The sequence below is a fragment of the Vanrija pseudolonga genome, chromosome 4 (assembly GCF_020906515.1).
Source record: "Vanrija pseudolonga chromosome 4, complete sequence".
NCBI lineage: Eukaryota > Fungi > Basidiomycota > Tremellomycetes > Trichosporonales > Trichosporonaceae > Vanrija > Vanrija pseudolonga.
In genome coordinates, this window is record NC_085852.1 from 2038014 (window position 1) to 2061520 (window position 23507).

A 23507-nucleotide genomic window follows, 5' to 3' on the forward strand; every position below is an offset into this window, starting at 1 on the left:
GCCCGGGTGCATAGTGCGTTTTGGCGCGCAGCCCACAACGCATTGTGACGGCGTAAATCGCATCACGACTGTGCATGGTGTGTTTCTCAAACGCCGGTTGGCACCGCGAGGCGGGACACGCACAACACTGCAATGCGACTGGACCCACTGCATGCCTTATGCTAATGCTGATGCTGATTATAAAGAGATGGGCCTCATGCCCAGAGTAATGCTACAAACCATGCTGTTATGACCAGTGGGGCTGCGACGGCGGTCCGCCGCGCGCTGGACGCCGGTCCAGTCGGCCCTGGCGGCGTGATGTTCGCCGAGGCCAGCGCCGACACGCCCTTGGCGCCGCTATCGGCCGTCTTGGTCGCGTTCGACCCCGAGCTCGTGCCGGCGTTGCTGCTGCTGCTGTTGCTGCTGCTGCTGCTGCCGCCGCCACTCTGCCCGTTGGACACGGTCCCCCCGTTGTTGTTGCCTGCGCTGCCTGCGCCTCCTCCGCCCGCACCGCTTCCACTGCTTCCCGCACCACCGCCCCCTCCCCCGCTGCCACCGCTACCCCCACTCGGTGTGTCGAACACCGGCCCTCTAAGCTCCGGCGGGAGCATCGCAAAGCCCACCGATGGCGGGGCGTACTGGAACACCGAGTAGACGTTCTTGAGGAATACGTCGCCAATGACCCATTGGATGCGGCCACCAGACAGTTGGCTGCGGCGTCAGTTTATGCCCTATGTGCCACGACCCTCTGCCCACCTTTGCGAGCTCGAGCTCACGATCCCGCCCGTACACGTCCCATCGCCGGTCGCGTAGATCACGTCCATCGGGTTGATGGGGTACGCCGTGCCGCCAAAGTGCAGCGCCACGGACAGGTTGTACACCGACTCGCACGGGAACCACCAGAAGCCGTCCCAGTGCGGGCGGGGCTCGGCGCCGGGCACCTTGGCGTAAAAGTTCTCGACGATATCCTGCGGGCCGACGATGAGCGTGGATCCCGTGTCGATCGCGGCGAGGTTGGCGATCCCAGTCGCGACCGCCTCCGAGTTGACCTCGATGTACTCGAGCGGAATGCGCCAGTAGTCGCGGCCCACGAGAGGGATGTAGTTGATATCGCCGTTGTACAGGCTTTCATTGACGCCGCTGGGTGTGAGCCGCGTCCTGGGTGGTGCTACTTACCCAAACGTGATAGACCCTCCCGACAAGGCCACCTCTGCTGGGTCGACCTTGTTGACCCGTGCGGCGTCGGCCAGGTCAGTGGCATTGGCGCGCGCGAGGTAGACGCCGAAGCGTGTGTCGTTCCAACTCGACGCAATCGACTGCCAGAACGGCATGTCGACGTTTTGCGACGTCTTCCACGCCAAGCCCATGAGGCCCGTGGCGTTCGAGTACCAGAATCCTTCGTGGTACTGTGATGCGCGCACTAGCAGCGTCAGCAAGCTGCCAAGCTAGGTTCCACAGCCGTCGGAGGCCAAGCCGTCGGAAGACGGTGCCAACACCCAGGAACTCACGAAACATCTGGTTGTTCACCCTGCTCGCCCCGACCTGAACAACATCGGTGCCCCAGTGCCCGTATGCACACCCCATTCCGTACGTCAAGTTGCCTGGTGGGAGGTGTGGGTCGCGGAACGTCGAGCTCGAGTTTGCATGGTACACGTCTGAGCCTTTACACTGCTTGGGGGAGCACGTCGAGTCGAAGACGTACATTGACGCCGAGCCCGTGTCAAAGTTCATCTCGAAGGTTTGTGGTGGTGTGCTGAGAGCGGCGTCAGCGAGGGCGGGGCACAGGCGTGGGTCTGCTCGACGCCGACTCACCCTATTGACACGGCTCCAGTGTACATGACGTCCCGGCCCCACTCGTTCAGCCTGTCGTCAGCAATGCGCCGGCGAGGGGGTACTCACGCAACCTCTGACGGCGGCACCCGTCCCCTCTTCTTCCTCTTCTTCTCGAGCGCGCTCTCCTCGCGCGCTAGCAACCCGTCGGCATCGCCAAACTCGTCTATATACTTGCGCCGCATGCGCACATGCTGCTCCCGGAGCCAGCGGGCACGGACGCCAGCGTCCGGGTGGTGCCGTGTGCCGGCTGACCGCAAGGCGACGTGGGACGGCCCAGCATCGCCCGTGGCGCCAGTGGCAACGACTACAGCCGCGGCGGCCGCTATCCCGACGAGCAAGTGGCCAGCGAGCATGTCGTCGGCATGCAGAGTGTGTGTGTGTGTGGGTGGGTGGTGGGTGAGTGTTGTTGCAGAGGTGAGTCGACTTGTTGATGGTGGTGCTTGCTTGCTCCCGAACCCGAGCCGGCGGCGGCGACGGGAAGCGGACGGCGAGTCTGGAACGAGGTGGTGTGGGCCTGTTTCGTGGCCCTGAGGGGGGCAACAATGTGCCCGCCCGCACCAGCGAGTTGCTGCCTCGCTGCGCGCTCAAGGTTCAAGCCGTCTCCGTCTCCGTCGGTCACCTCGTCTCCGTCGTCGTCTGCGCACAGAGCGACAGCAGCAAGGCGACACGCAGGGCCCAGGGAATCCAGCGATCAACATGAAACAGGCACTTTGCCAACTCTCCCTCTCTCATCACAAGCCACAGCTAAACAACCCTGAGTTACAACAAGTCCATATCCTGGCCAAGATCCTAATTAACGACAAGTATAGGAGACACGCTGGGCGCGAACACGAGGATCAAAGCCCACGTCGCGAGCACGATCGCGACAGTCACCCCGTCGCGCGACCACTTGAGGCTCGCCCTCGACGGCTTGGACGCGGCCGTGGCCGTCGGCGCTGGCCGCGCGGTGCTCAGCGCGTCTGTGACGCTCGCGTTGCCTGTCAGGCTGGCGACGAGCGGGAGCATGGTGTACGGTAGCGGCGTGCGCGGCGGCCGGATGTCGTCGGCGAGGTCGGCGAAGCCTACTGCTGGCGGGTCGAGCCGGAACGCCGTGTAGACGTTGCGCAGGAACATGCTCCCCAGCGTCCACTTTGCGGCGTCGCCCGTGTTTCTGCTGTCAGCTACGCCCCAAGCCCTTGCGACTCACAGCAACCCGACGATGCTGCCGATGCACAGCGTCTCCGAGCCGACAGTGACAATGTTCTCGACGAGCGAGTCGCCCAGCATGGGGAACTCGCGCCCCGCGATCCAGAAGGACACGCTCAGGTCGGCGCCACACGGGAACGCGTACACTGCGACGTCGGTGCGCAGGCCTACGTCGAGCCGCCGCGCACCAGGGATGGCAGAGTACAGCCTGTCGACGATAGCCGAGGGGCCATACACGCCGCTCGAGCCCGTGTCCACCACGGCGGACGTGTCGTTGCCCAAGGCCACCTGGGACATGTTGGCGCTCAGAGCCGACAGCTGGATCGTCCACCCCGCGTCCCCGCTAACGGGCGCATATGAGATGTCGCCCGAGTACTTGCTGCTATCGACCCCGCCGAGGGTGAGGCCCCCGCCCGGCGCGCTCTCGACGTTCGAGTTCGCCGGGTCACTCTTCAGCCACGACACCCACGTGTCGCCTGGTAGCTGGGAGAGGTAGAAGCCGAACTGCTTGTCGGTCCACTTTGACGCCAGGGTGTCGAGCAGTGCCCCCGGGCCGCGGGAGAGGCCGAGCACGCCGGACGCTTTCGAGTCGGCGTTGACGTCAGATGCGTCGGACGTGCGCACTGGGGGTGGGCGTGGGGTCAGCGAGTGCGTTCGACGGGCTGAGGTGGCGGCGCCGCCGTACTTACAGAACAGGCCGCTGGGCGACACGGAACCGCCGACAGACACCGTATCGACGCCCCACACGCCCGTGGCCGACCCGCCAACCGAGTCGACCACGGCCGTGTTGTTGTTCGCGACCTGGTAGCTTGATGATGAGGCGCCGGAGAACTTGGCCCGGCCGTTACACTGGGCAGCGTTGCACGCCGCGTCGTACACGTAGGTTATGGATGTGCCCGTGTCGATGCGCAGGTCGAAGGTCTGTGGTGGGGTGCTGGGGATGTCAGCGTCGGTGGCAACGAGCAGGCAGCGGTGGCACGCCGTCAACGTGCACCGCGGCGCGCAACGTACCCGATCGAAACCGGCGCCGAGTACAGCACCGACCGATTCCACTGCGTCAAGCTGCGTCGTCAGCTCGAAGGAACGCCCGCACACAGAGCACACCCACGCCTCGGTGTTGCCGTCGCGCTTGTACAGGTCCAGCCTCGGCAGGTCGGGCAGGTCGGGCACGAAGCGCCGCTTGTCTGCTGGCGGCGCCGTCGACGACGCCGAGATGGCAGCAGCGGTGAGCGCTAGCGCCGAGAACAGCAGCAGCATGGTGAGTCGTGAGCAGTAGCAGTGGTGGTGTACATGTGAACAACGAACAACGGGCTGCCCGTCGCTCGGTGATATTACTTGGTCGTCGACGACGAGCGGGCGACCGACTGCGACTGTTGATACATGCAGCATGCAGCTCAAGCCAAGCAGCCAAGCCTCGCAATGACATGCCGTCATGTTTCGTCGTGGCTGGGCCGGCTGGGAATGGTGGTTTCCAGGCAGGCAAGCAGGGAGGCAAACGCCCCAGGCACCACGGCGGGACGACGTTGGGTGGGCCCACCCGTCCCGTGGGGGCTGGTGTTACAACAACCAACCTCACGACGCAGGCCGTCTTCGGCTTGCCGCCTTTGGTCATGGGGCATGTGAGGCTGCCTCCTGCAATGCAGCTGATGTGAGGTTATAATACACATGACAATTGGTGACAGTCCACTGTTTCACCGTCAGTCACGTCACGCTGTGGCACGCCCGCCACCTGGCACAGTGGCACTTTTAATCGCTTCGAGGTTCATCTTCACGGTTGTTATCGAATGTCCGTGTCTAGCACACGCTTCTATCTCTAGATATAGCGCAGATGGTCTAGGTCGGGGTACCCCAGTAGTTGCCGTTGGGGTTGGCCGCACCGCCAGGAGCCGTGCCATTCCCGCCTTGGCCACCGCCTGGCGCAGTGCCATTATTGGGAGGCGGCATGCGAGCCATGACATACTCCTTCCAGGGAATCTCGGTACCATACTGAGGCGGGTTGAGGCCGTCGGCCAGCTTGGCAAGGCCGACGCGGTTCGTCTTGTTGCCCCTGCCAATCTCGTAGACCGAGTAAGCGCTCTTCAAGAACGCGGCCCCAAAGATCCAGTCAACGGCTCCAGGTGCCCGACTGCAACCGTTCAGCAACATGATGACCGAATTGTCACTTACATTCCACCGGGGCCGCCGTTGTACGAGCCGATTGTGCCTACGCAGACGGGCTGGTCCTCGAGCAGGCCCGGGATCGGGGGGAAGACATCGGCAATCTGGTCCTCGAACGCAATGGGCCAGTCGACGCCTGCAAACCTGAGCGAAGCCTTGGTGTTCGGCTCGGCCGGGCACGGGAATCCCCAGAATGTGTTGTTGACGCCAACGAAGGATTCGGGAAGGAAGAAGCCGCCGAGGGGCTCATAGATCTGTCGGACAAGCTCGTGGGGTCCGACATTGATGGTCGTGCCAGTGTCAAAATTGATGCGAGTGTAGTTGCCGAAATCAACGGTGGTGTTGAAGCCCGTGTAGCTCTCCGCACGAGTGTTCCAGCTCGGGCTCGGCCCTCCGGATTCTTCAAGGACATCGCTGTAGTAAATGTCGCCCTGGTACAGAGACTTGTCCACGCCGCTAGGTTGGGTTAGCCCATGACAATGTCTCTCTCTCTCTCTGAAGGTTTGACTCACCCCAAAGTAAGAACACCGCCGGGGGTGACGCCGAGCACAGGTGACACGTTTGTCGCGGATGGAGGGCCGTGCTCCTGGTACCACTGGTTCTCGAATTCCTTAGCGGCAGTAATGTTGTTGCGCTTCAAATAGAAGGCGAAGCGATGGTCCTTCCAGCCGCGGCTCAACTTTGCGATGAGCGTTTCGTTGGTCCTCCGGCCTAGGTCGACGTTCAACTTGTCCTGGAGGCGGAAGCCCAGGATGCCGGAAATGTCTGTGCCGGCGTATCCACCTCCCTCTTCCTGAACAGTGACGAGGACTGCGGGCGGGGCATGTAAGCGGGTGTCTGGCACGGGGGGGAGGGGGGGCTGCTCGGCCATCCAGGCGGCACGCGCAACTCACCGCCTTCGAGGTCCGTGGCAATCTGGCCCCCGACAGTAAAAGTGTCGCGAACAATATCACCATACTGCCAGCCCTTGAGGTAGGTGATGTTCCGGTGCATGTTCTGCTCCACAAGGGTGGACGACTGGTTGCGGTAGAACACTGGCTTGGGGTTCTCGCCGGCGGGGAGGTGGTCCGCGTAGAGCCAGAAGAAGGGCGAGCCAGTGTCGATGTGGACTTGGAACCATTGTGGCGGCGTGCTGGGGTTCGTTAGCATGCTGTAGTGCCAGTCCGCGTGATACCTGCCCGTAAGAGATGTTGGCCGAGTATGCTTGGTCGACTCCCCAGTCGGTAAGTACGACATCGGCCTTGGGCTGGCACTTCTTCTTGCCGCCGCCGGAGCCGCCCTTGCCTCCAGCACCACCCTTGCCTCCAGCGCCGCCCTTGCCACCGGCTCTGCCCTTGCCTCCAGCACCGCCGGCACCACCAGCGCCGCCAGCGCCAGCCTCTCCGCCGTCACCGCCAGCACCTCCCTCACCGCCGTCGCCGCCGGCGCCTCCCTCTCCACCGTCACCACCGGCGCCACCGTCACCACCAGCACCTCCCTCACCACCAGCACCTCCCGCCCCGCCAGCGCCACCAGCACCACCCTGGCCGTCACGCTTGGCGCGCTTGGCGGCCTTCTGCGCAACCTTGAGGTCGCGCTTCATGCGCTTCGTCTCCTTCTTGACAAACTCGCGGATCTCATGGTCCGGCGCGGCGCCCCACCGGCGCATGTAGTTGACCTGGCGCGCAATCTGGCGCTTGCGCACGACCTCGAAGGGCTCGGGGGTGCGCTTGGGCGGAGGGGGCGGGAGAAGGCCGATGTGGATCGGGCCTCCGTCGCGCGCGGCGAGGGCGTCGGCGACATGGGCTGGCGCGGGGGCCGCGAGGGCCGGCAGCGCTGCGATGAGTGCTACGAGAGCCGCAGTGGTGCGCATTGTTGTTTGGGATGATGGGGGAGGGAGCCCGCCCACTCGCGCATGTTATATCTTGCTTTGCCCACGAGTGGCCTCGTCGGCTCGTGTTGGGGTGCCGTTTGACATGGCAGGGGATCGAGGCACTGCGAATAGCCTCGTCTTTGCGCGCGTCGACGCCGCTTGCTTGCTTGCACCAAGAAAGAACAAGGAACGATGAGGTGCTTACAAGCACCCCCGCCCTCGCCCGCACGGGACGAGAAGAGCGCCGACCAGCCGCTGTGCGTGCGTCCGACGTGCTTGTCCCCGGTTGTTCGCGTCTGTGCCTGCGAGTGGTTACTCTTAGCGCGGTATGGATTTCGGGCGGAGCGAACGCTGGAGGCCGGAGCAAGCTGATGATAGTGTGAAACGCTGCCTCCTGTGCCCAGAAACTGCAACTGGGTCTCGCCGTGAGCAGTGCACCCAGGATCTAAGACGAGTTTGTGACCCGACCCTAGCCGCGGGTGCCTCTCGAGTTGGCTGTTCGCCTCGGTTCTGCCCACTTGTCCGACACTGCGCGTCGGTCGGTCCGTCGGGGATGCTGACGTGCGCTGCAGCCAACTGCACCCGGTTCACGCGCTCTCGGCATCGCAGAGAGGCACATGGCGGGACCGAGGGGACTGCTGCCGCAACCTTGTCGGGCAACGAACGTTGGCGCCGGCGGAGGTGACGAGGGAAGGTGGGCGGGGCTCGGCGCGGCGTGGCGCGGCGCGGAGCTCGGCGCAGTAGAGCTGCTGCTGGAGGAAGGGAAGAGGATGGACGATACTAACGGGAAACAACTCTAAAGCGGATTGACAGCGCAGGAAAGCGACAGCCAGCCCCTCGACGCGTCGAACCGTGTTGATTCCAGCGTTTCACTCCGACGAGTCACCAGATGAACCAGAACAAACCTCCTATCACCCCCTACCCGCCAGGGCGCGACGTACTCCCTCGAGTCCAGCGTGACAGTAGCATCGGGCGGATCTCCTCTGCTGAGGTGTTCCGACCAGCTGCTGCATCGGGCTTACTAGGTGTAAGTACAAGAGCCGGTTAGCACTAAACATGCCAAACATCACCTGGCGCCCGGTCTATATTCGCCGTCAACGTCACAATGGCTGGCTGGCTCGTGTTTGGTTCACGAGTTCGCGGCGTCGCGTGCTGCGTTTGTTAACCCCCACGCCGTTGGGATTCTTCACATGCACAGAAAAGAAGGCAAAGGTACCCGTCAGGAGCAGCAGGGCGGCAGCGGTTCAACGGCGCATGCTCGTCGAGGCTTCGGTCACCTCAGCAGTCCGCATCCGTGCCTCGCAGACTGTCATGGTCGGTCATGCCGACGGCCTGGTCGTTGCCAAGCTATGCTGTCTCTTGCTTGGCAGCGCGGGTGTGTCTTCGGTGTTGAGGCTGTGCGTGAGAGGGAGCTAGGGAGCAGGGAGCAGCTCGTTCCATGTGGACTACAGCCCACTTGACTTGTCTGCGCCGGGCTCAGACGTCAACAGCTGGACCGCCGTACTGACGCGCCGTACCGGCTGATGCCACATTCCAGCCGCGGTTGTCCAGCAGCCATCAGGCAATGGCCACCACGTTGAAAGGATCAAGCTCGCCATAGGATACTCGAAGCAATCAATGGACAAAGCTTCCCTTCCTCCCCCTGTCCGGCTGGTAAAGGCAGCGGCTTGCCGTGCCCGTGGCCGCCACCCAAACCCAGATCCACAACAACAGCAACAACAGCGCCACCACACGGCCAACGGCCTCTCATGCCCACGCCCCCGCCCCCAGATCTCTCCTCATGACCCAAACATGCATGTTATATATTAGTTCGTGCAATGGTGCAATCAATGATAATTCTACAAAAGTGATGGGCGGCTGGCGTTGGGCGTGCCGAGCCCCATCGTGAGCCGCTTCATCTTGGGGAGGGTAAGCTGCGGTGCGCCGGTATCCTCGTCCATAGCCAGGTTGACGTGTGACGACGGCGCGAGTGATGCGGGCCGGGGCGGGGCGAGGAGCGCCGGCTCGGGCGGCGTCAACGACTCGAGCGGGTCCTCAATCGGCAGATCTAACTCTTGCGCGATCGCCACAGGGACGTGTTGTCCATGCGAGCCCTCGCTTGTTAAATCGTCCGAGGCGACTGATCTAACCTTGGTCATGACGGAGAACTTGGCGTCGTCGTCAGAGGCCAGCGAGACCTTCTTCTCCTCCGAGTGGCCGACACGCGTCTCCTCACCGCTGAGGTTGGACGATGTCGTGTCGCTGAACCGGCTACCCGAAGGGCCGGCCGGTTGCGGAGACGACTGGGACTCAATGTCAATGACGACCGGACGCTGAGCGGCCATGCTCTTGCGCCGCTCCCGGCGTGGTCTGTACCATCTTCTATAGCCGATGAAGCACAGTAACCATGCGAGCAGGCCAGCGCCGGCGAGCGCGCCGAACGTTGCGCCGAGGGCAGTCTGAACGGTCGACTTGTTCGACTTCTTCATGCCGAGACCAGGGCCAAAGCTCGGGTTCTGGACCGTTGAGTTTTGGCGCATAGCCGCCGTGCCGTTGATGTGGACATCTAAGCCCGTGAGGTTGGCTTGTAAGGGCTGAACGAGGTTGGCAAACCCCACGGCCGGCGGGTCATAGCGGAACACAGTGTAAACGTTCTTCAAGAACGTGGCCCCGACGATCCAGTGGAACCTCGAGCTCGAGCTCACATTGAAGGCCATGATAGACCCAGTGCAGAGGTCACCTGTACGCGTGCGCACCATGTCGACCGGGTTGACAGCGTACGAGACGCCGCCAAACTGGAGCGACAGAGAGATGTTGGTCACTTGCGAGCACGGGAAGGTGTAGTAGCCCAACATTCCCGGATCCGTCACCGGCTTGGCACCGGGGATGTTGGCGTACAGCTGGGCAACCGAGGCCGAGGGTCCCTGGATGACTGACGAGCCCGTGTCGATGATGGCGGTGTTGGAACCCTCTGGGTTAAGCGTGTAGTCGTTGAGCGTGATCTGGTCCATTGGGATGCGCCAAAAGTCGAGGGCGATGAGCGGGGTGTAGGTGATCTCGCCGGCGATGAGTTTCTCATTGACGCCGCCAAGAGTCATCAGACCACCGGCCTGAGCCGTGCTGATAGCCTGAGAGGGAGGCGTGGTCGCCGTGTCGACAATGTCGAGCGAGCTGACGCGTCCAATGTAAAAGCCCATGCGCTTGTCCTTCCATCGTGGCGCGAGTACCTGCCAGAACGGGTACGTGTTTGACTTGGACAGCTGAGCCCAGCCCATGCCCATAATGCCAGTGATGTTCGTCAACGAGTATGAGGTATCGTGCACGGACGCGCGGACTGGTAGATGTGGTTAGTCGCGCGTACGTGCGGTGGCTCTTGTTGGTGCCTCGAACGGTCGCCAAGCCAAGTCCTACTCACGGAACACTAGGTCCGATACCGAGTATCCAGCCATCTGCACCGTATCCGCACCCCAGTGGCCATAGCTAAATCCCGTGCCAAAGGTAATATTGTTCGGTCCAAGATCTGGCAGGTCGGTAAACGTTGAACTGGCCTTTGAATTGAACAGCTTGTCCTTTTTGCACTCGGCACCGGTACACGAGCTGTCAAAGACATAGAAATCGGCACTGCCAGTGTCGACGTGTATTTCAAAGAACTGGGGCGGGGTGCTGGACGTTAGCCATGCCCCAAGTCACGCAGAGACCTACCCAACAGCCACTTCCGCAGTGTAGAACACGTCGCGTCCCCAAACAGTCAACCTGGAATGTTAGCGCCACTGAGGCGCCGTTGGCGTCCTGGGCCGGGCTCACAAATCATTTGCCTCGTCTAAGTCGGCCTCCACAGCGGCGGTCGAGGTCGATGCATTTGAATTTGATGCAGAACTGCCGCCGGCGGCGCCGCCACCGTTCTGCCTTGGCCGCAATGCCCGTCGCTCGGCAAGGGCTGCGCGCATGTCGCGATCAACGCGCTTCTGGGCGTCGTGGTCCAAGTCTGCGCGGTACTTGCTGCGCAGCCGCAAGTCGTCGTCGCGCAGCCAGGCGCGGCGAACCTCGGGGTCGTGAGAGTGCGCTCGGCGTGCGTCGTATCGCAATGCGAGTGTTGTTGGACCAGGGCCAGCCACGGCGTTGTTGGACCGAGATTCGAGGGGTATTCTCCCCGACGCGCCATTTTCGGATCGTCGCTCCACATTGCCTCGGGCTGACGAGCTTGCGCCTGCCGTCGTAGAGAAGGCAGCCGCAAACGCCAGCACCGTTGTAAGCACAGCGGTGTGGACCATGCTGTTGTTGGGGGGTTGGTCACTCCGCAGCTGTCGGGCTGGGCGGCCTGAGTGTCACGCGTCTGGCCGGGGCACCAGTGTCTCGGCGGCGCGATTAGGCGTGTCGGTATCGTCTGCAAGGAGGTAGGAGGTGTGTGTATTGTCGTGCGGTGCAATACACCGATGGGGAAGGGGGGAGGGGGGGAGTATGCAAGTGTCAAGTGTGGAGATGGAAGGAGAACAATGCCATGTGTGGTGCGAGGTAGCCGTGGTGGTCGAGTGGAGTGGATGAGTGACGAGCAGCGCTGCATGCACCACGCAGCAGCAGCCAGCAGACACTACAAAGGGGGGATTGTGTAAAGGGCGGGAAGTCCTGCAGGAAGGACAGGGACGGTTGTAAGGTTTGAGCACAACGTGAGGCTTTTGCGAGAGCGCAGGCAGCAGGCAGGCGAGCTGCGGTTGTGCCGGTTGTGGATTATTGTCCCGAGAGGGGGTGGGAGTACGACTGGCCAGACAGAAAGACCGACCGAGCAGTGCAGTGGAGGACGACGACAATGCAACCTCGACTGTCTGTCTGCCTGTGCTGCTGTCAACAAGGCACAACCACAAGTCGAGGGCGCTACCACTGTGACGGGTGGAGCAGCAGCACCGGCAGAGCTAGTAGCAGCAGTGAGCAGGAAGCAAAGAGGTCGCCGAGAACGCAGCAGTGTGCGACTGGCAGGAGGAAGGAGGGGACATCGACTCAGGGCAACTCGGGCGCAGTCTGCAGTCACTCAGGGAAGTGTGATGCAGTGCACAAAGTGGACGAGGGGCACAAGAGCAGAGGATTGCCTCAGGGCACAACACCCCATCACTCAGGGTCACAAATCACGACAAAGGCCCGCAAGGTCATGGCAAGTTAAGGGACTTGGGTGTTGCGCCTTTTGTGCAAGAGTCAGTGGCAACGACCGCTCTGACTCTCGCTTCTCTCAATCGAATCTCACTCATCCATTAGCCGTTTAACGTTTCATGCAGTGGTTGACAACGACCAGGCCAAAGCAGGTAGTACCAGCCAACAACAAGTGCACATCCCGCTCTCCCGAGCAACTTAATCCAAGTGTGCTTGAGGCTACGAGTCAGCCAGCTGCTGCGCCGCAAAGTCGAGACTTTGCAGCCACAGCCTGTGCTTGCTTGCCCGCAGTCGGCTCGGCTTCTTGGCCGTCTGTCTTGGCTTCTGCAGCAAATCTCGCAGCTCGCAGCCGCCAGCCGGCTGCAACCTGCATCCGCCGCGGCGCCCACCGTCCATCATCCGCTCCCGAGCTCGTCCAAACGACGCGCGCACCACGCGTGACCTTTTGTTGTTGGACGTGGGTTGGATCAGGGAGGGGGGAGGTTAGTGTCAAGATGATACACGTCCACCAGCTGCGCACTGGCATCCACTTGGCCAAATGCGAATGCGACTGTCTTCCTTTGGGATGGGCAAGAAGAAATCAAAATCAACCCCTGAGGCAGGAAGGCCGTATTAGCGGAAGTAAATCCACGTGCTCCCGTGCAATACAAACTATGCATGATGTCATCAACAGCAACGAGTGCTGGCTCTAGGCCTTGCTGCTTCACCCTAGCTACGTTCTCACCGACCGGCATCGTCGCTCGATCTCGCCATATCCTCTCGCTAATACAGTCGAGTAGTCGCTCACTCTCGACCAGACTACGGCGCCAACGGTGCCAGATACATCCGTGGGGTAGGGGGCGTACACGTCGGGCTGTTGAGCGGGGACACAAAGAGGCGGGACACGGTCGTCGCGTGCCCGACCCTGTGCCACTTTCGCGCCGCTGCCGCCATGTCGCCCTCGCCCTCGTCGTCGGCGTCGTCGTCCTCGTCCTCGTCCAGATCGTCAATGACGCCGAGGCTGAGCTCGAGGCCGACCTCCTCGTCCTCGTCGGGGTCGCCGAGGCTGCCGCTGACGACGGTGCTGTACTCGCAGTACTCGCAGTTACAGGTCGCGTGGGGGTATTCTTCGGGTAGCGCGCCGCCTCGTTCACCCGCGCGAGCAGCTGGCGCAGCCGGTAGTCGTAGTATGCTCTCCCTCCCTGGCTGCACCGCGAGCCCTGCCCGCGCGGGTTGTGCGGGCGCCAGGACGCGAACGCGCCGGCGGGTGGGCCGCCCGCGCGCCCGCTCTGGCAGTGGGGGCAGTCGCAGGCGTCGTGCGACGGCGGCGCAGTGTACGCGCCCTCAATGTACTCTATCCTGTCGAGCAGCGTGTCGTACGTGTCGGCAATGTCGGCCAGGCTCACCTTCATGCTCATGCGTGTCGGCGATGTCGGGGGCAGTGCGAGCGACTTGTCGAACGGCGAGGGGGGCGAGTATCGGGGCGAGGAGCGGAACGAGCGGGTCGACGTCGTCGAGTCGGACGAGCCACGCCGGCTCGCGGTGCGCGCGGCGACTTCTTCCTTCTGCGAGGGGGGCACAAAGCGCTCGGGGTGCGCGCGTGCGCTGCGCGAGAACATGCAGTGCGGGCAGTGGCATGGCGCGTGGGGCGGCACGCCGCGGACTGCCATGCGCTCGCGGCCCGGCACGACGCCAGCGACGAGCTTCCAGTTCCACGGGCACTGGGGGCAGTTGCACGGCTTGTGCGGTGGCGTTTCCTCCGTCTCGAGCCGCCAGAGCCGCGTGTCGATCATGTCGCACAGGCACAGGAGTTTGTTGACCGTCACAATCGAGGTGGTGGTTTGCGCTGGGGGGATCGAGCGGCCGGGGGTGGCCAGGCGAGAGGCCGAGCGGCACAGCGACAGGCTGCCGCTGCTGCTGCTCCCGCTGCTGCCGTACGAGCTCGAGAGCAGGCTGCTGCTCGCGGAGAGAGTGTACTCGTCCGAGTAGGACATGCTTGCTGGACTATGTGTGTATGGGTAAGATGTGCGCTGGTGAGAAGCCCACCCGAGTCATTTATCAAGCAAACAGGTGCCACTTGCCCCATTACAAACTGGTGACTACGTGAGCCCGACGACGACGCAAGTCGGCAACAAAAAAGATAAGACTCGCCCAGGCCCCCAGCCCAGCCGGGAATCATGGGAATCACCATGGCCGCTGGGCCACTGCTGGGTGCATGGCCCTGCAGCAAGCATGCCTGTGCCAGGACGCGTCTGGTTGTGCGCCGGGTCCAGAAGCTGGCGTTGACGCGTCATGTGCGAGCGTCGAGCGTCGAGCGGGCGTCGAGCGTCAGTGCGGCCGGTCTGGGCCTGGCATCAAAAGTGACAAAGCCAGCAGCCGCAACAGTCAATGGCCGCCGCCGGCAACGCTGCGAGGCAGTCTCAGGCCATCGCGACCGAGCTCGCCTAACGACCTCGCTCACCTCCCACGCGTCGGCACGACCGTCTCGACCGGCACACGGTGCTAATGAGCCGGCGGCGCCGACCAGGTTCCGAGCCTGCGTCCGGATATCTCGGCCCAAGAGTCCCGACTTGTGCGTGTGTGTGTGTAACACGTCGCCGCCGCCGCGTAGATGCACACCGCCAGCCAGCGAGCCAGCGAGCCAGCGAGCACCCTCGATCAGCAAGGCAGGCATCGTCACCCAGGCGATTCCCACGCAAATTAAGCCAGCGGCGTGATCAGTGATCAGCGAGCAGGTGGCGACGCCAGATCTGATCTGTGCTGATCCTCTCCTCGTACCCTCCACCTCGCTACTATGCTCCTCCAGGCGCCGCCCCAGCGCCGGAGCCTAGGTGTGAAACGCTGCCGAACGTGCCAGGAGCGTAGCGCGCGCCGGCTCTCTAGTGGGGACGCTAGCCGAGCAACGAGCGCGTCGCGGTTGTCTCGTCGCGTGAGCCGCGACTCGTCGCGTACGCCGCCGCCGTCGCTTCGCACCTCGGTCTCAAGCTCGGACACAGACACGGACACGGACACGGACGACACGGCCGTGAGTCGCGACGACAGCCGCCTCACGCTCGGCCGCCGGAGCGAAGAGCAGCAGCAGCACATACCCGGCTCTGAGGACCAGTCGACCTCGGCCTGGCGCAAGGTCGCCACCGTGCTCGTGCACGATCTGCCCGCCTTTGTGTGTGCACTTGTCGTCGTCATGACCTGCGGCGGGGTCAACCCGTCCGCGTTGACGCTGTAGTGGATGCGAGGCGAGGTGCGCGAGGTGTATAGTAAGCCATGTGGCGACGACGAGTCAAGCTCGCACGAGCTAGCTTCGTCGTCGCCCCTCGCCCGTGCGAGCTTGACTCGTCGTCGCCCCTCGCCCTGATGACGTTGTTGTAACGCCTTGTTAATGAACCTGGCTGGGGCTGAGTAATGTAGTAGTAGTAGTAATCTGTACGTCAATAGATGTGATGCACCGCCATCGTCAGCGCCGTCCTTGCCTCGGTCACAGTGGTGGGGTGTAAGTACAGCCTGGCACAGACGCGTTGTACACAGTCTACGGCAGCACTGACATGCACACAATCTGCCGCTCCCTCTCGTCGCTCCAAGTGTGCCTTTATACCCGCTACCACTTGCTTGGTGCAAGGGTAATTGATCGATCGGCTTAAGCGACCCCTGACAAGAGGACAAACACGACGCTTCAGCTTGGCTAAGTGCATGTTTCGGCCTGTACACGGTTGCTGCCGCCTCGCCGCGGCTCGGAATGCAGCTGTGGCTCGTCGTTGCCTCCGCCGCAGCACATGGGATGCGTTGTGGGTCATGGTCGAAAGAGGCAACCCACACCAAGCTTGGTGGGTGACAATGACTTCATATAGAACAGGACAGAGCCAGCCTACCTGCTGCGGGCCTTGGGTAAGCCGCCTGCGGATTGATTTCACCTTTGTGGGCTTGTTTGCCTGAAAGTCTTGGCACTGGTGGCACTGAACAGCATCGGCGGCGGCGCAGGGGCCGCGCCGCGCGCGCACCAGCAGCCAGCCAGTGCACCAGTGCAACCCAACATCCGTCACTGGGCACCACCCTACAGTACGTCGTCGGTCACTCTCCCCCCCTCTCCTTCCTTGCCTTGCCCTTCCCGCATCGCCCGCCCAGCCAGTTGGGCCCTAACACCCACCCCACCTACTAACTACTACCCACTCAACGCACCTACCTAGACGCACGCACGCACGCATCCCCCCCTCCTCCTCCCCCCCGCCAGCGTCGCGCTCCTCTAGAGCCTAAGCATAGCATCATAGATCCTCACACTCTTTACTTTGTCCATCGTCACACTCCCTCCCCTTCTTCCCCCCATCACACTCATCAAAATCATCATCACCATGAAGCTTGCGACCGCCTTCGCCCTCCTGGGCCTGGCAGCGACCACATCAGCCTGGTCGTTCAACGAGCCCCGCGACAACGGCGCCTCGGCCGGCCCTGGCCACCTCGACCTGTACCGCAGCCTCGGACGCGAGGCCGAGCTCTCGAAGCGCGCCGCGGCCGGCGACGACGACGTCCAGCTCCTCGCCCTCCGTGCCTCGGTCCTCCACACGCGTAGGAAATATCTCCCCCACTTTGACGAGGAGGAGCAGGCCAAGATCGAGAGCGACATTGCCGACTTTGAGTCCAACGCCGGCGGCGACTTCTTCAAGCGCCAGTCGTCGTCGCTCGACTCGGGCAGCTCATTGTGAGTCCGGCGGGGCGCGGCGGGGGCGGAGGTGGCGGCGGAATGCAGACGGCCGGGGAGGACCAGGGCCGAGTGTGGCTCGGGAGCATGCTCGCTAGCGAGCTCCACCTCCCCCCTACCGCCGCCAACGTCAACGCCGCGCATGTCAACGCCGCGCATGCCGCGCAGTAGGCCAAGACAACGTGCTAACCCTTGGCAGGTTGACCGGCTGGGGCCGCGACATCTCGTACTCTGCCATCGTGGCCATTGGGTAAGCTGGGCGTAAGGCGGACCTGCCGCTGACGTATAGCACCCCGCCCCAGTACTTTGACGTGCACATGGACACTGGTTCGTCCGACCTGTATGTGTTCGACCAGCGCTGTGCCGCCCCCGGATGTGTCAACTCGCCTACCAAGTTCTACTCGCAGCAGTCGTCGACCTACCGCGACCCCGGACTGCAGCCCAAGAACATTACCTTTGGTATCGGCTACTCGGCCGGCCCCTTCGGCCAGGACCGTGTCGCCATGGCCGGCTTCTATGTTGGTGACCAAATCTTCAGTGAGTGGACGCACACACAGACCATCACTCACGCCAGTGCGCGCGACGGACCACGACGACGGATACCTCGGCACCAACACTACTGGTCTGATGGGTCTCGCGTGGAGCACGCTTTCGATCAGCAAGATCACGCCGTGGTGGCAGACACTCGCCTCGGGATGGAAGGACAAGGAGTTTGGCTTCTACCTCGCCCGTGTCAACCCTGCGTCTCTTTCCGCCGCCACAACAGACAGGTACAACCAGCCTGCGTGGATCGGTGGCCGTGTGACCTTTGGGTGAGTGGTGCAAAAAGATGCGGGGGCTGTGGCTCTTGTTGACACAACGCAGCGGCCTCGACCAGACGCTCTACCAGGGCCAGGTCAACTACGTCCCCCTCCTCGGCACGGACTACTGGCGTGTCCCCCTTGACGCGTTCACCGTCAACGGACGCCAGTTTACCGCCAGAACGACCGACAGCCAGAACTCGGCCATCATCGACACTGGCTCGACGCTCGTCATTGGCCCCCAGGCGGCCGTTGACAAGATGTACGGCGCCATCCAAGGCGCGTCCAAGATGACGGGCCAGTACCAGGGCTACTGGCAGTACCCCTGCAACGCGCTCACGTCGATCTCGTTCACGTTCGGCGGCGTCGAGTACCCCATCTACCTCGGCGACATGACCCGTGGCCAGCTCTCGTCGAGACAGGGCTACTGCATCGGCGCGATCATTGGCCAGCAGACGCGTACCGGCTCGCCCGTTCAGTGGATTGTCGGCGACGTCTTCATGAAGAACGTGTACACTGCCTTCCGCGCTTCGCCTCCTTCGGTCGGCTTTGCCCAGCTCGCCAACAACCTTCTCCCCTCGAGCGGCAACAAGGGTCAGACTGCCCAGGGCCCTGCCTCCAACTCGCTCGGCACCAACGGTGTGCCCATTGGCGGCAGCGGCAGCAGCTCGGGTGGTGGCAGCGGTGGCAGCGGCTCGGGCCGCAACGCCGCTGGCCACCTCGAGGTTCCCGTCACCCTCGCGCTTGGTGCGGGCGGTGTTATCGCGGCTCTTCTCTAAGACTTGCATTCATTTCATCTCTTCTTGCGCGACGCCAAGACACACACGCTGGCGACGGTACACATTTCATACCCACAGATGCATTCTGTTGTAGCTTGTAGCCGGGCGGGGCGGTACTGAGCTACAGCGGCACGACCATAATACCCAGGGCACCAAAAACGATCTATGCATGATGTCTATAATGCGATGCCTATGCCACCTTCTTCTTCTTCTTGCCCTCGGCCCACTTGAACGCGGCCTCGACGCCAATACCGGCAAACACGACGGCGACGCCGCCCCACTGGCCGGGGGTGAGCTCGTGCCCGAAGACAATGACAGAGAGGAGCATGGTGAAGAGCTTGCGCGTGACGGTGACCATGACGAGGGTCAATGAGCCAAAGTGCGCGATGGTCTCGAAGATGAAGATCTGCCCGAGGCCTCCGAGGGCAGCGTATGCAAGCAACGGGTTGAGCGCGGACGGGTGGGACGCGATGAAGCGCGCCGACTGGAGGAGGATGGGCGGCGCGAAGCTCGGCGCGGCGTGCGCCTCGCGCGTGGCGAAGGTCAGCAGGGCGAGCGGGTGGGACGGCAGCGGGAGGACCATGGCCGGCGTGAGGATGGCCAGCGTGATGCTCGCCATGATGAACATCATCTGCTGGCCCGAGTAGCCCGGGTACAGGGTGAAGATCTGGTCTTGGGTCGAGTTGGTCAGGCCGTCGATGATGAGGCTGTGGCGAGGCGTCGAGCGCAGCGAGACGCCGAGCGGGCGGCGGGTAGACGAACAGGCGATAATCGGAGGTGGCAGCAGAGACGAAGCACACGGCGTCAGCACGACCCCAACCAAGCCCCCGAGCCAACCCACTTGATCAACAGCAGCGTCAGCCCCCACGCAGAGTTACTCCCGCCGCCCTTCTTGCCGCCGCTCTTCCCGAAGAGCATGAACAGCGCGATGCCGGCCGACACGAGGCCGACGACGAGGTATTTCGCGGGGGCGAATTTGCGGCGGTAGAGGAGGACGTTGAGGAGGAGGACGGGGATGAGCTTGCACGACTGTGTGTGCGCACGCGAGCGTCAGCGAGTGTGCGTGCGTAGTGCGTGGCCGCGAGAGGGAGAGCCGCGACCACAGCTCGCGGACCGCCTGCGGCGCCCCGGCGCTCGCTCCGCTCGCTCCCGCACTCACCTTGCCCAGCACCATGGTCGGGTACGAGATATGCCTGAGCGCCAGGAAGCCGATCGGGCCGGCGGTCGTCTGGAAGAGGGCGACCTGGAGGAGGAGGGCGGGGAGGGTACGAAGGAGGGGAGTGGGAGCGGCGGCGGCGTCGTGTCCATTCGCCTTGCCGTTCGCCTTTGGTGCGACCTTGCCGTTCGCCGTAGGCGCCTCCGCAGCGCCGAACAGCCTGTCGAGCCCGAGCACGGCCAACACGCCGCGCGTCTTCAGGCTCCCGTCGCGCGCCGCGTGGAGGAGGAGGTACGCTGCGCTGGCGCTGGCGCTAGCGAGCGCCTGGGACCAGTTGAAGAAGAGCGGCGAGGGGAACTTTGCTGGCTGTGCGTGCGGTTCGTGCGTTGCTGGTGGGAAGGGGGCTGAGACTGCGCGTGGGGTCAGCGAGCGAGGCGGAGATGGAAGGAGGAGGGGAGGGGCACTCACGCCGCTCCTGCGCGATCGCCCAGAGGAGGAAGGCGCCGTACACGCCCAAAACGCACACTGCGAGTCTGGCCCGCGTCAGTTGTGCTTGCAGGAAAGGTGCGTACCGTATTAAGCCCATGGTGTGTTGTGTGTGTAGGTCGGCGGGTTGACAAGGCGAAGATCGCGACTTTTTGTTGTGGTTGCCAGGAGGACGTGGAGGACGACTGCCAGCCAAGCCGATCGTGCCTGGCGGCCGAGAGCGGCGTCCCGGTTTGAAACCGCCGGGACAGGGCAGGGAAGGAAGGAGTGGCGTGGCGCGTGGCGCGTGGCCACTTTGCATGGCGGATACTTGTACAACATGCTTATTACACAAACTACTACAGCCTACAGCCCCAGCATGCCCCCTCCGAGGCCGTTCTGGCCCAGGTCCATGGTCGAGGTCGCGAGCAGCGTCGCCCTGGGTTGTTAGCTGGATCGAGATAAGCACAACTAACCAGTACTGGTCGTCGATGTCGACGTTGTCGCGCAGCGGGAACACGGACATGCGGAGGAACTCGTGCTGATGGGTTAGTTGACTCGGGGGAAGCAAACCCACAATATCAGTGATCACATGCTCCGGGAGCACCTGGTCGCTCGGGTTCGGGAGTGAGATCGCCGCCTCCTGCATCATGACCACTGGCGACGCTGCCGTCGGCTCAACCGTGATCTTCTGCAGCACGCGGTGGAAGAAGCGCGCGACGAACGCCGTCGGCGCGTCGTCCTCCCCCGCTGCGACTTTGGAGCAGCACGTGTGGATGCGCTTGATGGCGTCGATGATCTGCTGCTTTTGCGACACATCGACGCGCCAGAAGAGCTGCCGTCAGCGGCGAAACCTTGCGGCGGCGTACCTTGTACAACACGGTCCCGAAGAGAGACAGCACCGCGCTCAGCGTATCTTGCAGATAGGTCAAGTACGTGTCCTCTGCCAGCCGCTCTGTCTGCCGCACAAACATCGACGCGATGCCGAGGCACTCGTGTAGCGTCAATGCCATTTCGTCTGGCGTCGCATAGTTGAGGAACTCGTGCTTGACCTTGAGCAGGTTCCAGATGTCAAACCATCGGAGGGAGCGCGCTTCTTCGGGGGTGCACCACTCCACTGGGTGTGTGAGCAGGTAGCATGACAGATCGGCCACCTCACTCACAGTCGTCGTGTGGGAACCAGTGGTCCATGTGTCGCTGGTATTGGCTGTAAACGTCGTTCAGCACCGAGCGGCACCACTCGACAGGCAGGCTGTTGCGCATCTGCTTGTAGCGAATCCACAGGATGTGGGAGGGATGTGTTCTGTTCGTCAGCTGAGCGGCGAGGGAGCTATACTCACGAAACCGACGACGCAACGTGCATGTCTGGGCCGCAATTGTAAGGACCCTCACGAGCCCACGCCTCGACCTGGTGGGTGAGCTAGGAATGGGGACACTTCTGGCACCCACCTCTCCCAGTTCCTCAAGGCGAATGGTGGCTGGAAGCTCAAACATATCAGAGTACCTGCCCATTGTCAGCTCAAGCGAAACGAATTGATAGCTGAACCGACCCCAAGTCAAAGCAACTCGTACCTGCTCGTCAGCGACACCCTCTGCCACACACTTACAGAACCAAGTCCTCTCAGCGTTACGGATAATCCGCGCCAGCCGTTCGTCCTCAGGTAGGGGCTCCGTCCGGGGGATGTGCATGCCCATCTGGTAGCCCAGCCTGATCGCGATCCCGATCTTGACCCAGGCGCTGCGGTCGCTAGGCGCTTTCCAGTACATGAGGATCAAGAGCGCCTGGATGATGCCAATGTTGACATCGCCCGTCGCCGTGGCGCGGTTGAGGATCATCTGCGCGTGCGTGAGCAGCGGCTGGTGCAGCTCCTTGCGGATGAAGCGCGAGCCAACGGCAATGACGGCCGTGAAGAGAATGGTCGAGCCGCGGATGTAGTCGAGTGTGTGGACTGGTGTCAGCGGGAGGGAGGTTGGAGCCTTACGATTTGGGTCGAGAATCGCGATCATGGGGTTGAGGTGGCGATGGAAGCTAGATGGGTTAGGTTGGGGGGTGTACTTGAAACCCACAATTGCAGAATCTCGTCGGCTTCTATCAGACTGAGATAATGCAGCGCAACTGTTGTCAGCTCGGAACAAGGCGCCCCCAGCTTACCAGGGTCAGACTGCTTCGACTCGGTCGTCTCGAAGAACACGTGGTCGAGCTGGTGGAGCCTCAAGCTCCCCACCGTGGGGTTTACTGGCCCGCCAGGCCCCTCCTCCGGCAAATTGGGGTCGAGGCGCTCGCTCACGTCCACCATCTGGGCACGGCGAGCATGCGACGGCACGCCGTTTCGTCCCGAGAGGGCAGAAGAAGACAGAGAGTGTGGACTCATGTTGTACCCCATGTTGGAGGAACCGTTGGCGTCCCGGTGGTCCGACATGCCGAGGGACGGCGGCGCGAAGCTGCTGTTCCCGTTCGTGAGCGAGCTCGAGTACCCGTTCGACACGAGCTTGGGCGTTGTCAGACCATTTCCAAGCTCGAGACGCGTCGACGAGGTGGGAGCTTGCGTGTTCACCGCCTGCCGTATGGGGGAGGAGTGGGACATTGTGAATGAGCGCTCGGTGACCAGCGGTGGGCGGGTGAAGGCGTCCCCATGCGCTGGCCGCTTTGCAGGCTTGTCATCTTCCGACCTGGAAAGTCAGATGTGGTCACGGGGCAATGGGTTGCCCGCAGTGCTGAGCAAAGCCCGGAATTGACTTACTCGTCCGTCTCAGAGCCCAGGTCCGCACCATCAGCAGCAGCTGCGGCGGCCTCGGCAGCAGCCTTCTGTCCTCGTCGTCGGCGCTTTTGGTAGATACACTTGAGCTTGAGGCGCTCTGGGTAGGTGAGTTTCAAGCTGGGAGGCGCACCTACGGCATCTCTGGCACGGTGATGCTTCTGTGCCGTCTTTGGGCGCCAAGCACCGCGTCTGGACTGTCAGCTAACACGGCGGTCCTTGTAGCTCACCTTGAGGTGTCGGCAGATTAGGCATCTGTGGCGGTGACATTGAGGAAGGAAGGCAACGAAGGATGAAGGTGGGAAGAAGGTGACGATGAGGAGGAAGACGATGCGGGGGAAACACAACCACCAGGCAGATCAATCCCCCCGGCGATCAGCAACGACCGTGCGGGGAAGGCATTGAACGCGCGGTAACAACAACAAGGAGACACCACCGTCAGCGCCGACCGACCGGCCTCCGCTCCGCGACACACTCACGCCAATCGCTGTTTTGGCCGTTCCGGACTCATTGTTAGATAGCGTACACGGTGATGAGATGGACGATGGAGATGTCTGGGGAACGGACAAGGTGATAGAGGGGTGCATGTATGCGTGCCGGTGGGACCCCCTTCGTGCCGGCCGGTTCACCCTCCTTGGCCCCGCACAGAAATCTCAACGCCGTATCGTAACACCGTGTCTCAACGCCGTATGCACTGTAGCGGGTCCCAGAGCCGGCGCCGTGCGGCGGTCTTACAGCGGAGCCGGTCACGGGATGAA

The 23507-nt window shown here is 62.8% G+C and overlaps 9 protein-coding genes across 10 annotated transcripts; 2 read left to right on the forward strand and 7 right to left on the reverse strand.

Moving 5' to 3' along the window:
- Nucleotides 1-537: 537 nt before the first annotated feature.
- On the reverse strand, nt 538-2137 carry PGA_0 (Pepsin A; the record flags this gene model as incomplete). Its single annotated transcript, XM_062772601.1, has 7 exons — nt 1879-2137; nt 1792-1842; nt 1488-1732; nt 1156-1399; nt 736-1119; nt 603-690; nt 538-570 (listed from the first exon to the last, which is right to left on the reverse strand). The coding sequence occupies exons 1-7, from the start codon at nt 1992-1994 to the stop codon at nt 538-540; spliced, it is 1161 nt and encodes a 386-aa protein (XP_062628585.1). The 5' UTR covers nt 1995-2137.
- Nucleotides 2138-2601: 464 nt separating this feature from the next.
- Nucleotides 2602-4254, reverse strand: ctsd_1 (Cathepsin D; the record flags this gene model as incomplete). The annotated part of the gene is made up of 4 exons (XM_062772602.1): nt 2602-2965; nt 2999-3931; nt 4009-4059; nt 4106-4254. 4 exons carry the CDS (start codon nt 4252-4254, stop codon nt 2602-2604), a joined length of 1497 nt encoding a protein of 498 aa, XP_062628586.1.
- Nucleotides 4255-4830: 576 nt separating this feature from the next.
- CTSD_2 (Cathepsin D) lies at nt 4831-7006 on the reverse strand (the record flags this gene model as incomplete). The annotated part of the gene is made up of 5 exons (XM_062772603.1): nt 4831-5122; nt 5164-5610; nt 5667-5964; nt 6048-6286; nt 6408-7006. 5 exons carry the CDS (start codon nt 7004-7006, stop codon nt 4831-4833), a joined length of 1875 nt encoding a protein of 624 aa, XP_062628587.1.
- Nucleotides 7007-8814: 1808 nt separating this feature from the next.
- pr1_2 (Aspartic protease) lies at nt 8815-11423 on the reverse strand. The gene is made up of 4 exons (XM_062772604.1): nt 10790-11423; nt 10688-10738; nt 10401-10648; nt 8815-10319 (listed from the first exon to the last, which is right to left on the reverse strand). The coding sequence occupies exons 1-4, from the start codon at nt 11254-11256 to the stop codon at nt 8845-8847; spliced, it is 2241 nt and encodes a 746-aa protein (XP_062628588.1). The 5' UTR covers nt 11257-11423; the 3' UTR covers nt 8815-8844.
- A 1499-nt stretch (nt 11424-12922) lies between these two features.
- LOC62_04G006041 (uncharacterized protein) lies at nt 12923-14097 on the reverse strand (the record flags this gene model as incomplete). Its single annotated transcript, XM_062772605.1, has 2 exons — nt 12923-13201; nt 13258-14097. 2 exons carry the CDS (start codon nt 14095-14097, stop codon nt 12923-12925), a joined length of 1119 nt encoding a protein of 372 aa, XP_062628589.1.
- Nucleotides 14098-14897: 800 nt separating this feature from the next.
- On the forward strand, nt 14898-15329 carry LOC62_04G006042 (uncharacterized protein; the record flags this gene model as incomplete). The annotated part of the gene is made up of 1 exon (XM_062772606.1): nt 14898-15329. The coding sequence occupies one exon, from the start codon at nt 14898-14900 to the stop codon at nt 15327-15329; it is 432 nt and encodes a 143-aa protein (XP_062628590.1).
- Nucleotides 15330-16105: 776 nt separating this feature from the next.
- Nucleotides 16106-18467, forward strand: PAG_1 (Pregnancy-associated glycoprotein). Its single transcript, XM_062772607.1, has 5 exons — nt 16106-16793; nt 16993-17043; nt 17083-17330; nt 17368-17605; nt 17658-18467. Exons 1-5 carry the CDS (start codon nt 16447-16449, stop codon nt 18370-18372), a joined length of 1599 nt encoding a protein of 532 aa, XP_062628591.1. The 5' UTR covers nt 16106-16446; the 3' UTR covers nt 18373-18467.
- A 95-nt stretch (nt 18468-18562) lies between these two features.
- HUT1-A (UDP-galactose transporter 1) lies at nt 18563-20133 on the reverse strand (the record flags this gene model as incomplete). The annotated part of the gene is made up of 5 exons (XM_062772608.1): nt 20101-20133; nt 19997-20061; nt 19532-19938; nt 19214-19401; nt 18563-19079 (listed from the first exon to the last, which is right to left on the reverse strand). Exons 1-5 carry the CDS (start codon nt 20112-20114, stop codon nt 18563-18565), a joined length of 1191 nt encoding a protein of 396 aa, XP_062628592.1. The 5' UTR covers nt 20115-20133.
- A 183-nt stretch (nt 20134-20316) lies between these two features.
- Nucleotides 20317-23287, reverse strand: priB_5 (Protein priB). Of its 2 annotated transcripts, XM_062772609.1 has the most exons (16): nt 23229-23287; nt 22980-23004; nt 22887-22919; nt 22735-22849; nt 22146-22663; nt 22061-22109; nt 21976-22022; nt 21601-21942; nt 21544-21565; nt 21443-21497; nt 21334-21401; nt 21157-21296; nt 20863-21110; nt 20571-20828; nt 20470-20534; nt 20317-20432 (listed from the first exon to the last, which is right to left on the reverse strand). In XM_062772609.1, exons 2-16 carry the CDS (start codon nt 23002-23004, stop codon nt 20360-20362), a joined length of 2058 nt encoding a protein of 685 aa, XP_062628593.1. In that variant the 5' UTR covers nt 23229-23287; the 3' UTR covers nt 20317-20359. The 2 variants fall into 2 exon arrangements, with proteins under 2 accessions (XP_062628593.1, XP_062628594.1); XM_062772610.1 differs by having other exon boundaries at nt 20470-20828.
- Between the last annotated feature and the right edge of the window lie 220 nt (nt 23288-23507).

Bases quoted from the DNA above. Each gene is read 5' to 3' on its own strand.
- pr1_2 (XM_062772604.1), bottom strand. From the start codon at position 11,256: ATGGTCCACACCGCTGTGCTTACAACGGTGCTGGCGTTTGCGGCTGCC. The intron at 10,649-10,687 runs GTAGGTCTCTGC...GCTAACGTCCAG, and splicing joins ACTGCGGAAGTGGCTGTTGG to CACCCCGCCCCAGTTCTTTG. The intron at 10,320-10,400 runs GTGAGTAGGACT...CACATCTACCAG, and splicing joins GGTATCGGACCTAGTGTTCC to TCCGCGCGTCCGTGCACGAT.
- PAG_1 (XM_062772607.1), top strand. From the start codon at position 16,447: ATGAAGCTTGCGACCGCCTTCGCCCTCCTGGGCCTGGCAGCGACCACA. The intron at 17,331-17,367 runs GTGAGTGGACGC...CACTCACGCCAG, and splicing joins TGTTGGTGACCAAATCTTCA to TGCGCGCGACGGACCACGAC. The intron at 17,606-17,657 runs GTGAGTGGTGCA...GACACAACGCAG, and splicing joins GGTGGCCGTGTGACCTTTGG to CGGCCTCGACCAGACGCTCT.
- priB_5 (XM_062772610.1), bottom strand. From the start codon at position 23,004: ATGCCTAATCTGCCGACACCTCAAG. The intron at 22,023-22,060 runs GTGGGTTTCAAG...TAACCCATCTAG, and splicing joins GCCGACGAGATTCTGCAATT to CTTCCATCGCCACCTCAACC. The intron at 21,402-21,442 runs GTGGGTGCCAGA...CTCACCCACCAG, and splicing joins GCCTTGAGGAACTGGGAGAG to GTCGAGGCGTGGGCTCGTGA.